Here is a 13,293-nt window from a genome sequence, read left to right as displayed (position 1 = left end):
TCATACAAGGATTTAATATGATTGGTTTTCTCATGCTACAGAAAGAGGAGCTTTACCTTGAACATCCATCTAATTATGCTTTATAGGAATATTGGGTGTAAAGAATGAAATGTTACCTTCTCCAATGCATATAGATGAGCAAAATAGAAACTAATGTCTAACATGCCAGTTCTGAGAAGTACAAACATTTCTGTTGTTATAGGCCAAACAAATGCCCAGGGGGTAGGTTTTATTACCTGTTTATCCAGTGCAATGAATCATACTGAAAAGCCATTAAGGCCAAGTGTTATAGATCAACTGTTCATTAAAAGTGCTAGCCAGTAAGCTTACATTCTAGTACATGACTTTCATATTTAATTATTGAAGAGCTGTAAGCAGGAACTATTCCCTGGGAGTTCATAAAGTTTAAGGTCAATCGTTACAAATTAGAGGGACAAACAGTTCCTTTGTAATGCCCAATCTTTGCTTGTATGAAACAAGGGTATGCTCTCTCAGTAAAACGGAAACCCATTTAGCTTGTATAATGAAAGGAAAAGACTGACACTAGTACAGTAATCAAATTGTAGGTGTAATTGATACTAAAAGGATGCAGTACACTCATTCAATCACAAGAGGTCTTATCGCGCTATGTACCAACAATGTTTTATGGCATGAATTGCAGAAAATTTTCCTTTTGGGATTGTTAAGCAAAAATCTCCTAGGGAAACTGTGTGATAGAGGTAAAGACTAGGAAGTGCACCATTTTGAAAATTCTCAGTATGAGCTTTGACAAAAATGTACTAATAAAGCTACCTCCAGTTTTGTACAGTTGACAAATTGTATTTAACATTGATAAAATCTGCTGGGGAGACGGTGGTGATTGGACTAGTAATCTAGAGGTCCAGGCTAATTCCCTGGGGACAAAGGTCCAAATCCCACCATGGCAGTTGTGGAGTTTGAATTTAGTTAATAAAATCTGGAATTAAAAGCTAGTTTCAGTAATAGTGACCACGAAACCATTGTCAATTGTCATTAAAACACCATCTGCTTCACTAATGTCCTTTAGGGAAGGAAATCGGTCATCCTTACTTGGTCTGGCTTATATGCGATTCGAAACTCTCAGTAATGCAGTTGACCCATAACTGCCCTCTGAAATAGCCTAGCAAATCACTCAAGGGCAATTAGGAATGGACAAATGCTGGCCTTGCCAGCGACGCCCGCATCCCATGAAAAAATAAATAAAAATCAGCACTTTAAGGAGCAGGGGCGTAAAGAGAGGAAATCCTAAGTGGAGAATTGTGTCAACTGAAGAATTAGGTTAGGCAACAAGTTAACACTGAGCATTTGTTCCAGTTGCAACCTCTTATTTTACAATTTGTTCTTTCCTCAGGAACTTGCACATTCACTGCTAAAGGCTACTCTGTAACCAGGTTCTTAATGAATGTGTTTAAGGAAGACTTTACAAACTTTCTCTTCCAATCCTGTGGGAAATTGCTAAGCATGAGCAAAACAATTTTCCCTCAAAGGCCAGACTCATGCAGGAAATCACAGGCGCAAAGTCACAATCTATTATTTTGTGGTACAATGATTTAGACCACCATGATTCCTCACTACACACTTTCTAAAAGTATGACATTTTAAATCACCTAATTTACCGTTTTAATTTGGATTCAACCATGAAGTCGATATCTTTGTCACACTTAGTTTAGGATAAATAACTCAAGAGCTGCTGTGCAAAACATTATCTCAATCAAATTCAATTAAGCTTCTGATGAATCAAATAATCTTAAATGTAACAATCCACAACACTCCAAGGAACAACTGGGATGTAACTTTAAATTAAATGCCACCTCAACAGGGATTGAAGGTTAGCACTGAAACATAATTGTACTTGTTCTATGCTTGGGTTAAATTAACTTGCTTTCATTTAGTGTCCTACTTTGAATGAAATAAACTCAGTTTAATTAATTTGTGCTCCCCACCCCCTTTCCCACATTAACTGCTCAAGACATGGCTTGTTTCAGTGTTGCAGTCCGGAACTAGTTAAACACTGAAGTAGTTAGTATCAGCTCAGTACCACTTGTCTCAGTCAGAAAGGCCGTGGATTGTAGTCCCAATTTTAAAAAATTCTTTCATAGGATGCGTGCGTCGCTGGCTAGGACAGCATATACTTCCCACCCCTAATAGCTCTCAAGATGGTGATGGTGAGCCACCATCTTGAACCGCCACAGTCCATGTGGTGTAGATACACCACAGTGCTATTAGGAAGAGAGTTCCAGAATTTTGATCCAGCGACAGCAAAGAAATGGTGTCATAGTTCCAAGTCTGTATGATATGTGGCTTGGTGGGGAGCTTCAAGCGTGTAATGTCCACATGCATCTGCTGCCTTTGTCCTTCTTGATGGTACAGGTCATTGGTTTGGAAGATGCTGTCGAAAGAGTCTAAGTGAGTTGCTTCAGTGCATCTTGTAGATGGTACAATCTAATCACATCTGACGTTCGAGTGAAGTACTGAAGTCTGTTGTTTAAGTTCCAGAATTGAGATACAGAAGAACTGTAGTCCTGTCTGCCCTGCCTGTTTCCATACTTTAAAACATAGCACTGTTCACACACAACAAATTATTTTGAGATGCAGTGCCCATTATGTAAACAAATGTAGCAGCCATTTTGCACACAGCAGGATCTCAGAATGAAATGAAATTTAGTTGAGGGAACAATGCAGTCAGCACAGCAAGAGAACCCTATTTATCAAACAGTGGAACAATAATGGAATCACAGAATCTTAAAGGCACAGAGGGAGGCCATTCGGCCCATCATGTCTGCACCGGCTCTCCAAATGAGCATTATGACCTAGTGCCATTGCCCTGCCTTTTCCCCATACCCTTGTACCTTCTTTCTATTTAAATAATCATCTAATGCCCTCCTGAATGCCTCGATCGAACCTGCTTCCACCACACCCGAACTACTCATTTTTTCTCACATCACATTTGCTTCTTTTGCAAATCACTTCAAATCTGTGCCCTTTCGCTCTTGATCCTTTTACAAGTGGGGACAGCTTCTCCCTATCTACTCTGTCCAGCCCCTTCATGATTTTGAAAACTTCTATCAAATTGTTTAATATCCACTGCAAAAGAAATAAAATCTATCATATCAACCAAAGATCAAACTTTCACCAATGCAGCACTCGAAGAACTGCACTGAAATGGCAGTAAGTCCTAAAGAGACGTGAACTTACAACCCTATGACTGCAAGGCAAGTGTACTAACAGTGAGTCAACCTGACACTAAAATAGTGAAAATTGGGCATAGTCTGTTGGAACAAGATAGTTGGAGGAGCCAAATGATAACATTACATTCCATCTTTTCAAAACATCCTATATATTGTCCACTGCAATGGCAGGGATATCTGTACAACTAACAACAGGGGCACTAGACCAATCCTGGGATTACCAATGACCAGAAACTTAACTGCATTGACCATATAAATACTGTGGCTACAAGAGCAGGTCAGAAGCTCGGAACCCTGCGGCAAATGACTCACCTCCCCTGACTCCCTAAACCCTGTCCACCATCTACAAGGCACAGGTCAGGAGTGTGATGGAATACTCTCCACTTGCCTGAATGAGTGCAGCTCCAACAACACTCAAGAAGCTTGACACAATCCAGGACAAAGCAGTCCGCTTGATTGACACCCCGTCCACAAACATTCACTCCTTCCACCACCAACACACAGTGGCAGCAGTGTGTACCATCTACAAGTGCACTGCAGGAACTCACCAAGCCTCCTTAGACAGTACCTTCCAAACCCACAACCATTACCAACTAGAAGGACAAGGGCAGCAGACACATGGGAACACTACCACCAGGAAGTTCCACCCAAGCCACTCACCATCCTGACTTGAAAATATATCACCATTCCTTCATTGTCGCTGCGTCAAAATCCTGGAACTCCCTCCCTAACAGTGGGTGCTCCTACACCACATGACTGCAGCTGTTTAGGAAAGCAGCTCACCAGCATCTTGTCAAGAGCAACTAGGGATGGGCAATAAATGCTGGCCTAGTCAGCAACGCCCACATCCCATGAATGAATTTTTAAAAAGTTATCGTACCTGAAGTAACAAAGCTGCATCAGTACTGCTATTTTGTAACGTTAGTGCTGAATAAAGATCAGGAATTAACTTATAAATGCCAATGCTGGTACAGAATTAGTTGCCCTTTGTAATCCTTGGCTTATTCTCAAAATCCTCTCAAAATCTTTTGAATAGTATTACAGAGAAAAGACTTGATATCTAATTGAAAAAGAAACCCAAGCATAAAGGCATGAGAGGGACAACTTGAACTACAAATTAAATAACTGCAAATTTCAGAAATACCCAACAAACCTTAAAAAGACCTTGAGTCTGCAGAACAGTATTCTGAACTAACAGATTTTAAAGTGAAATTTCCCTGATGACTAGAAAAGGTTTACTGTGGAAACTCCCCCACACCCCCAACATCCTATTGGACTTTGTCATCCCTATATTGTTACAATCAGGAGGTTTATAGAATTATTATATTTTGGGACTGTAACTTTTAATTTAGGGTAAATGAAGGGGGCCATTCAATCTGTTCTCAAGCCTGTCTGACAATAGTCCTTAGGTGTTTGATTGTTAGAGATCAAAGGAGGGTCCAGGTTGTTTTTGCTGAGAAGATGCAACATATTTATGCTTGGAGACCATGTAGCAGTCTGAGTTTACCATGAGCAGACCCTGCGTTTTCTAAGGTCTCAGAAAATAGCTGTAGGTTATCAGGCTGTAAACAGTTGTGCTGTAAATCATCAATTTCCTTTCTTCTAACAAGTAAATGGAGGTCAATGATAACTAATTAACAGTTCTACTTGAATGCAAGGTTAATGTGTGTCACGCTGCCATGGGGAAAGAGGGAAGTGGAAACCACTTTGAGATCAGGTTACAGGCTTCCTTATAAATCAATGAATATCACAGACAGCAACCGTTGTATGGCCAGCAGAGAGAAAGGCCACTTGGTTTTTCAGGCTACCACAGCATGATGTGGAAGGGGGTTAGTCTCTGGTTGAAGAGACGTTTTCTGCAGTCTTCTATTGTTTCTCACAGATTTGTTCTGGCCAGGGGAAAGAATGATTATCAGAACAGGCTTTAAGGTGGATTACTATTGGGGCAAAGTGAGGATACAGGAACCCACTAAAAACCAAGAGCAACTGTGGACTGTTTGCTAAAAAGTCTAATTCTGTGGAGAGTGCAATGAGTGATAAGTACACAAGGGGAACGTCAATTTGTAGATAAAGTATAAATTGCTTACAAAAAGAAAATACCGTTGTGTTTCAAAGTCATTTGTTAGGGTAAAAGTTTTAAAACGTGAAAGCTTGTCAGGTCATTCTTTCAGCTAATAACTGGAAGTTTGAACCTTTTTTTTAAGAAGTTATCTGTCTCTATAGAGTTTGTCAAAATGCTGTATTAAAATTATCACACCATTGAGCTCACAACACATTGTGTTGGGACTTTGAGCCATAAAACTCCTCACTGCCCTTGGTTTCCTCTATCAACTTGCTCAAAACTCAAGCTTGCCAACACTTTCTGACTCACCCTATCTTCTCTATTCTTTTCACTTGGTGTATCCTATAAAATAGTCTTTAGCTTTCTACCAAGGTTCTCAAAACAAAAAGTATAGTACAATGTACTTGTACTAAAATATAAAACCAAATGAGAAATGCAGAAATCATATATGTGTTCCATTTCTGTCCTAGATTGATGAGTTAATTCTTAACTTCTGTATTCTTATCTGAGGTTCTACTACATTATCTAATCTGTAATATAAAGTCTTTAACTTAGTACTAAGTGCATAAGGCCCACTAGATATACTCTCTTTAACTCCAGTTCTTTGATTTACCAGAACCTTTGATACACCATGCTTTGCTTGCTCGCGATTACAAACAGTGATTTTATTTACAGAGCAAAACGTAATGTAAAAAATGGATCTAACACAGCATGAGAGATAGGGCAATTAACATTAACATTTTTGAATTGGCGTCTGTATCTTTTTTGTAACTTGCTCTTCAAAATTAATTGATACATTTCTGGAACAATTGATGCACGAAGCATCAATGCACAAGTCAGGAATGTGACGGAATGCTTTATACTTGCCTGGATGAGTGAAGCTCAACACCATCCAGGACAAAGTAGCCCGCTTGATTAGTACCCCATTCACCACCTTCAACATTCACTCCCTCCACCACCAACACACAGTGCCAGCAGTGTGTACCATCTACAGGATGCACTGCAGCAACTGACCTCCTTCAATAACACCTTCCAAATCTTCATCACCTCACAGGACAAGGGCAGCAGATGCATGGGAACACCACCACTGCAAGGTACGCTCCAAGCCTCTCACCATCCTGACTTGGAACTATATTGCTGTTCCTTCATTATCTCTGGTCAAAATCCTGGAAGTCTCTTCCTAACAGCACTGTGGGTGTGCCTAACACCACATGGACTGCAGCGGTTCAAGAAGGTAGCTCACCACTACCTTCGCTAGGGCAATTAGGGATAGACAATAAATGCTGGCCTAGCCAGTAATGCACACATGCCTTGAAAGAATTAAAAAATTACAACTTTAAGGCAGGAGTTATTCACGTTTAACAATTTATATGAAATTCGGATTCCTATGAGAAACACATGCATCTTAAAACGATTTTTGTTTTCCCTCTCTTGAAGGGATGGGGGTGTATTCCCAGAGTGCTGGAAGTCATATGGTTCCTTCTGTAAAGCACCATTCATTATGCCTTGCCTTAAACACAAGTGTAAGCTTGCTATTCAAAATTGTGAGCCCTGACCTTTTCCTTCCCTGACATCCTTAGCCACTGTCTGTTGAGTCATGTTACAGAGAGGTGGTTTGTTTGGTTTTCTTCCATTCTTATCTATTCAGCAATAGCCAGAGAATCACCTGCACAGGATATTTTCTTACTCGCTGGTGTCCCCCAAGGATCTGTGGCTCCCTCCTGCTTCTCTAATACATGCTATTGCCCAGCAACATCATCCAAAAAGTTAGTTTGCATATGCATGCTGATAACACCAGCTCCACCTCACCACATCTTTCAACCCCTCCACTGTCTTTTAAATTGTCAAAACCTCTTGTCTGAGGTGAGATGAGCAGAGATTTCCTTAAACTAAATATTAGGAACACAAAGCCATCATCTTTGGTACCTGCTATAATTTATGTTCAAACGATTCTATCCCTCTTCTTGGCAATTGTGTGAAGCTGAACCACTGTTTGCAACCCTGATCTCACATTTGACCCCCAATTCTAGCTGCACACTAGGACCATCTATTTCCACCTCTGTGATATTGCTAACACTCCCCAACCTTAGTTCATCTGCTACTGAAACCTTGACCCATATGTTTTTCAGACCTCTAGTCTTGACTTTTCTAATGCACTCCTAAGTAGTCTTTCACATTTTATCCTTCGTAAACTTGAGGTCATACAAAACTTTGCTACCCATATCCTGACACCTTTACCCATCAACTTGTGCTCACTGACATATAAACTCCCAGACCAGCAATATTTGATATTAAAATTCTCATCCTTGTTTACAAACCCCTCCATGGCTTCATCCCTCCCCATCTCCAATTTCTTCCAGCTGTACAACCCTCCAAGATACCTGCTAATTTCGGGTGCTAGCTTCTCACACACACCCCCGATTTTAACTCTCCACCACTGATGGCTGTGCCTTCAGCTGCCAAGGCTCTGAGCTTTGGAATTCGCTCCCTCTTCTCCTTTATGATATTCCTTTAAACCTATCTCTTTGACAAACCTTTGGCCATTTGCCCCAATACATCATGAGGCTTGGCGCCAAATTTTGTTTTTCTATAACTCTACCATTTAGAGTCATAGTGTCATAGAGGTCTACAGCACAGACAAAGGTCCTTCGGCCCATCGAGTCTGCGCCAGTCAAACAAGTACCTAACTATTCTAATCCCATTTTCCAGCAGTAGGCCCATAGTCTTGTATGCCATGGCATCGCACGTGCATATCCAAATACTTCTTAAATGTTATGAGAGTTTCTGCCTCTACCACCCTTTCAGGCAGTGAGTTCCAGATTCCCACCACCCTCTGGGTGAAAAAATTCTTCCTCACATCCCCTCTAAGCCTCCTGCCCCTTAACTTAAATCTATGCCCCCTGGTTATTGATCCCTCCACTAAGGGAAAAAATTCCTTCCTGTCTACCCTACCCATGCCCCTCATAATTTTATACACCTCAATCATGTCCCCCCTCAATTGCCTCTGCTCCAGGGAAAATAACCCCAGTCTATCCAATCTCTCCTCATAACTAAAACTCTCTAGCCCAGGCAACATCCTGGTAAATCTCCTCTGCACTCCCTCTAGTGTATCACATCCTTCCTATAATGCAGATTCCAGAACTGCACGCGATACTCTAGCTGTGGCCTAACCAGCGTTTTATACAGCTCCGGCATAACCTCCCTGCTCTTATATTCTATGCCTCGGCTAATAAAGGCAAGCATCCCATATGCCTTCTTAACCACCTTATCTACCTGTCCCGCTACCTTAAGGGACCAGTGGACATGCACACCAAGGTCTCTCTGATCCTTGGTACTTCCCAGGGTCCTACCATTCATTGTGTATTCCCGTGCCTTGCTTGTCCTGCCCAAGTGCATCACCTCACACTTATGTAATTACACGTTTGTATAATAATGTTTTATTATGTTAAAGGTGTTGTATACATGTTGTTAGTATTCTCCAGTCATAGACCACTGAAGCCAACTGTAGCAGTCCAAATGCTGTCTTCCCTGAACAATTGGGCATTGTACCGGAAAACATCTGGTCTGTTTGGCTCAGCATTACACTATATGGTACATTTAGCCTCACTGAATTCAATTGAGCATTTCAAGCTAAATTTTATTGCACACTGGAACGAATATGTGTGCACGCTTCATTTTAAAACAACTTACCGCAGCGCACTGTAGCCTTGACAGACACTGATGCAACAAAGCACCTTCTCCTGGTTTGCTCGATTCTCTCCAAGGTATTTGCAAACAATGTTTCCACCCAGACTGAAGCCCACGACAACCAGCTGGGTCTGAGGGAAGGTTTTCTTTATGTAATTTACCATGGCGCCAAACTCCCAAGTACAACCTATATAAAAAAAATACCAGTTAACTTTCAAAGCACCAAAATGACTGAAGGGAAAACAGATTTTAAAACAATTTGTACTAACACTTAAACCGACATTAATTCTATTCCATCTGAGCTCTTCTATAGATTCTACCACCTGGGTCCCAGCAATCTGACCAACTGAGAGGTGCAAGTAGTATTCTGAAACAAGTTAGAAACATATACATTTAAGGAAGCCCATTAATTGTCAGAATTATAATACTGCTTGAGTTAGGAATCCACTTATGGGGCTTTTGAGTCCACTTACTTCAGGTGACAAAAAAACAAACCACCAGAAAAAAAAACCCACCAGAAGCAGCTTCGATCTTTCAATTTTGGAAGCTGCACACAGCATGCCCTAGTAATGCAGACCAGATTGTATCCACATTAATTCTGAGCAAATATTTTCCCTGTCAGTAATAGGTCAACCTATTCTGGAATTCAAAGATTTCTTACTCCAGATGCAGGCTGTGCTGTTGAGAACAGGCAGGTTTGCAGTTTAGACAAGTGCACATTCTATAGAAACTATTATAATTGTGCCAATGGCCACTGGCATAATTCTGCACCACACTCTAACCATCTAGTCAACTGATACCCACACATATGTAAATGTTAAAATGTGAATGTAAAACAAAAAAACTCTTGACAACCCACTGCAGGCAAGTTGTGCATATACTTCCTTCCAGTCATGAACAGCACACCTGTCATTATGCCACAATTTTGTCACCCTTGTGTTAGTGCAATAGAAACTGTTAACTTTAAAAAGACTTAAAAAGAAAACAAACAACATTTTAAAGATACACATTCAAAGGGAAAGATATTAAACAAGCACAAACCCTTTGTTTGAATACTTCAGAAAGTCTTTGCTCGAGTGTGCCTTTCCAATTTCAGAGTGGACATACAAAACAGATTAACAGAATTTCCAGAAGTCTGCATGAAAGACAGCTGGGCAGGCTTGCACTGAGAGTGTCTGATCACATCACTGATAATAAACAGAAGTGATTCACAGAGTGAATTACTTTAAGAGTGCTGTGATCATTGTATGGGTAAAAACAATAGTTATTTAGTATCACCAATACCTTACAAAGCATTGAGGTGCCAATTTGTTTCAGTGATATGTGTTGAGAATATATATGAAACTTGAAAGGGGTGCTGGAAATCTCCCTGTTCTTCATCAAATACTGTCAAGGAATCTCAAAATGGAGATGGCCGTTTGGTTTATTTTAGTTCATCCATACAGAACAACCCCAATGTCATCTTTTCCCCATACACATCTTTATCCTCCACCCAAACAGGAAAATGGGAATTCAGTTTATCATCATATTTAAAGAATAGGATTGCTGCTTTGACCCAGAGGTGATAGTACGACCAATTAAGCTAATATATTTCCCTGTATATGAACGCAATAATTTGATTAGGGACAACTTGTCTTGCAGAAATAATACAAAAAGAGTTCCCTCGACTCATGAACACTTCTCAACTAGATAATCTGGTCATTTTAAAAAAGGACTTAGAACCCAGTCAAGGCACTTGGAGCAGGGCACCAGAGTAGGAGATAAAGGGGGGAATCAAATGCCATTTCAATTGTTGAGATTTGAAAACTTGATAATTAGAGGAAGGGAAGGCTAAAATAGATAGAGTTCCAAAACTTTGAGTTCTAAAAAAGTGCAGAATCTGAGATGGTGCAATGTGAGTCTTGATTATTTTTAAAAATCAGTGAAGTGCAGGGAGGAGGAACCAAGTACATAACACCCTCAAGTGCCCTTTCTTTAGCAAGTGACTTACTACCAAAGCATTCAACTGACATTGTGGAAAGGAATTACTAAGAAAATTTATGATTACAGCTTCAGTCCCATCCCCCATAGCAATAAGAGGCACTCTGAACTATTGCAGGAGAATCAAGGCTATTCAGCCATTACCTATGTATTGGAAAAAGGAATGTTTGGGTGCACCAGGCCTGTAGGGATTAGGTTCATCAAACACTGGGGTAGGGGAATGTATTCAGAACACACATGTACTTTTGTGCCCAATTTCTTTCCATCTCTTCCAAGTCTACCTTTGATGTTGCAATTTCACAAATGACCAGTCCTTATCAAAGTAGCAATTCTTGAAAGGAGTGTAGTTGACAGTCACAGTGACTGAAGAGCTATACAAAATATAATTTGCTACAAGAAAAATTAGTAAATGAAATGGGCATGTGTTCTAAATTTGTAACAAAATTAAGAGGTTCTGATGGCAAACTATCCAAGGCTTTGTAGTTTATATCAGAATCTTACAATTATCTGCAAGCTTTGTAACATAGAATTTAAAAACAGTTGGGTGTGTGCTAAGTGCAATGTGTTCACAACTGCTAACCTTGATTTAAGAATTATCATTTTATTTAGTCTTATGCTCTTCCATCAGCATTATGTTAGACGACAAAAATTTACACTTGGCTGCTCTGCTGACTGTAATGGAAATCAGTGCACTTTTGTGGGATAGGGATGGTATGGAGCCAAGAGTTAAAATATCTGAAAATGAGAAGTTATTGGGAGCGGGCAGAATACCCTTATTGGAATTGCATTGTAACTTCAGAAACGGGACTTCTCTTCCCCAACTCTAATCAGAAGAGGTACATTGATCATAATAAAACTACATCAATACAATTATTCAGCTGTTAAGAGATATTTGATTAGCATTTGGTTAAATTAATCTGGACAATGCATGAGCGAGCTAATGAAATGTTAATTTTTATTTTTATAAAGCAGGAAAAAGTATTAAATAACTTCCAAGAAACAAAAGAAGCTAACAGGACTTTGAAATGCAGAAATATCTGCAGCAAACAAAGTAGAAATTAAATATGCTACATCCATAAGAGATACAGCATTACAATTCCATTCTGCTATGCTCCATGTCCATGTTAATATTTTAGGCCAGTTCATTGCTAGCAGTTATTATCCATTTGATTAAGAAATAATACACAGCTGAACACTGATCTTAGTAATAATATTGTTCAGACATCAAGTTGGCCCTGGCAGTAGCATTAAAAAATGTACTTGAAGACTAAAAACAAATGGGATGAAACTTGAACGATTGATTAATGTTAAATCTTTGAATAGTTAAACTCAGCGTCAAAACAAAGTTCAAACAGATGTGAAACCGTAGGAGCTTTTCAACTGATGAAGTATTGCCAATAGTAGAAGCACTGTAATCAGATAGCTCCAGCACCTGACAAACTACACCTCCAGTGGCACGGAGGATTCAATTGATCTTGGATCTCCACGGTTGTCAAAAGCCTAGGAAACAGTGTTTTTCCTTTTAAAAACATTTATGAGATGTGGACATCACTCGTAAGGCTAGCATTTATTGTCCATCCTTAACTGCCCTTGAGAAGGCAGTGGTGAGCTTCCTTCTTGAGCTGCTGCAGTGTTGTGCAGGGTAGAGAAATTCCACCAGCAATGCCTCTGCTGCATCCTCCACACTCAACGGAAGGACCGTTGAACAAACACTAATGTCCTTCTTGCAGCCAGGTCCACAAACTCCTGCAAAATTAACTTTGATAGATTGGGCACTGTCTGGATGGCTGCAAACTGTCTCCTCCACCAAGTCTTTTTCTTTCAACTTTTGAATGGTCAACATTCTTGAGGAGGACAAAGAAAACACTTCAATGTCACCATCAAGCTCTCCTTGAAGTGCGGCAACACTGAACTTAAACAACTGGGAAGAGCTTGATACCAATCATTCAGAATGACAATAACTGCATCATGCTTCGAGTTCCAACGTCTTCAGGATGAGGCAGAGTAGTGGCAGAGAAGGAAAGAAAAGGAAACAAATCTTGCACTCCAGATCCCACTACCTTGAGGGACGTCCTGCTCCGTGTGCCAAGATCCGCGGGTTGAGAATTGGCCTGTTCAATCACATGAAGACGCATGCAGAAACTCGCGACTCAGTAGATATCATTCTTGAATCAAGGGGCAGCTGACAAATACAGTGTATAGCACATCCAGGATTTTTACTCAGTGATGAACAAATGGTGATATTTCAAAGTCAGGGCGGTGTGTGACTTGGAGGGGAACTTGCAGGTGGTGTTCCCTTTCACTTGCTGCCCTTGTTTTTCTAGGCAGTAGAGATCACAAGTATGGAAGGTGCTGTTG

The 13,293-nt window shown here is 40.2% G+C and overlaps 1 protein-coding gene across 1 annotated transcript in view; it reads right to left on the bottom strand.

The window, feature by feature from the left end:
- The window catches only part of LOC121270001 (monoacylglycerol lipase ABHD2-like), a 77,216-nt gene that overhangs the window by 27,895 nt on the left and 36,028 nt on the right, over window positions 1–13,293 (bottom strand). Inside the window, exon 6 of the mRNA XM_041175242.1 lies at window positions 8,959–9,142. Within this exon, the coding sequence (XP_041031176.1) occupies window positions 8,959–9,142 (184 nt within the window). The remainder of the gene's footprint in view (window positions 1–8,958; window positions 9,143–13,293) is intronic.

Source organism: Carcharodon carcharias, chromosome 26 (assembly GCF_017639515.1).
Source record: "Carcharodon carcharias isolate sCarCar2 chromosome 26, sCarCar2.pri, whole genome shotgun sequence".
NCBI classification, from domain to species: Eukaryota; Metazoa; Chordata; class Chondrichthyes; order Lamniformes; family Lamnidae; genus Carcharodon; species Carcharodon carcharias.
This window is presented reverse-complemented; position numbering and strand designations above follow the sequence as displayed.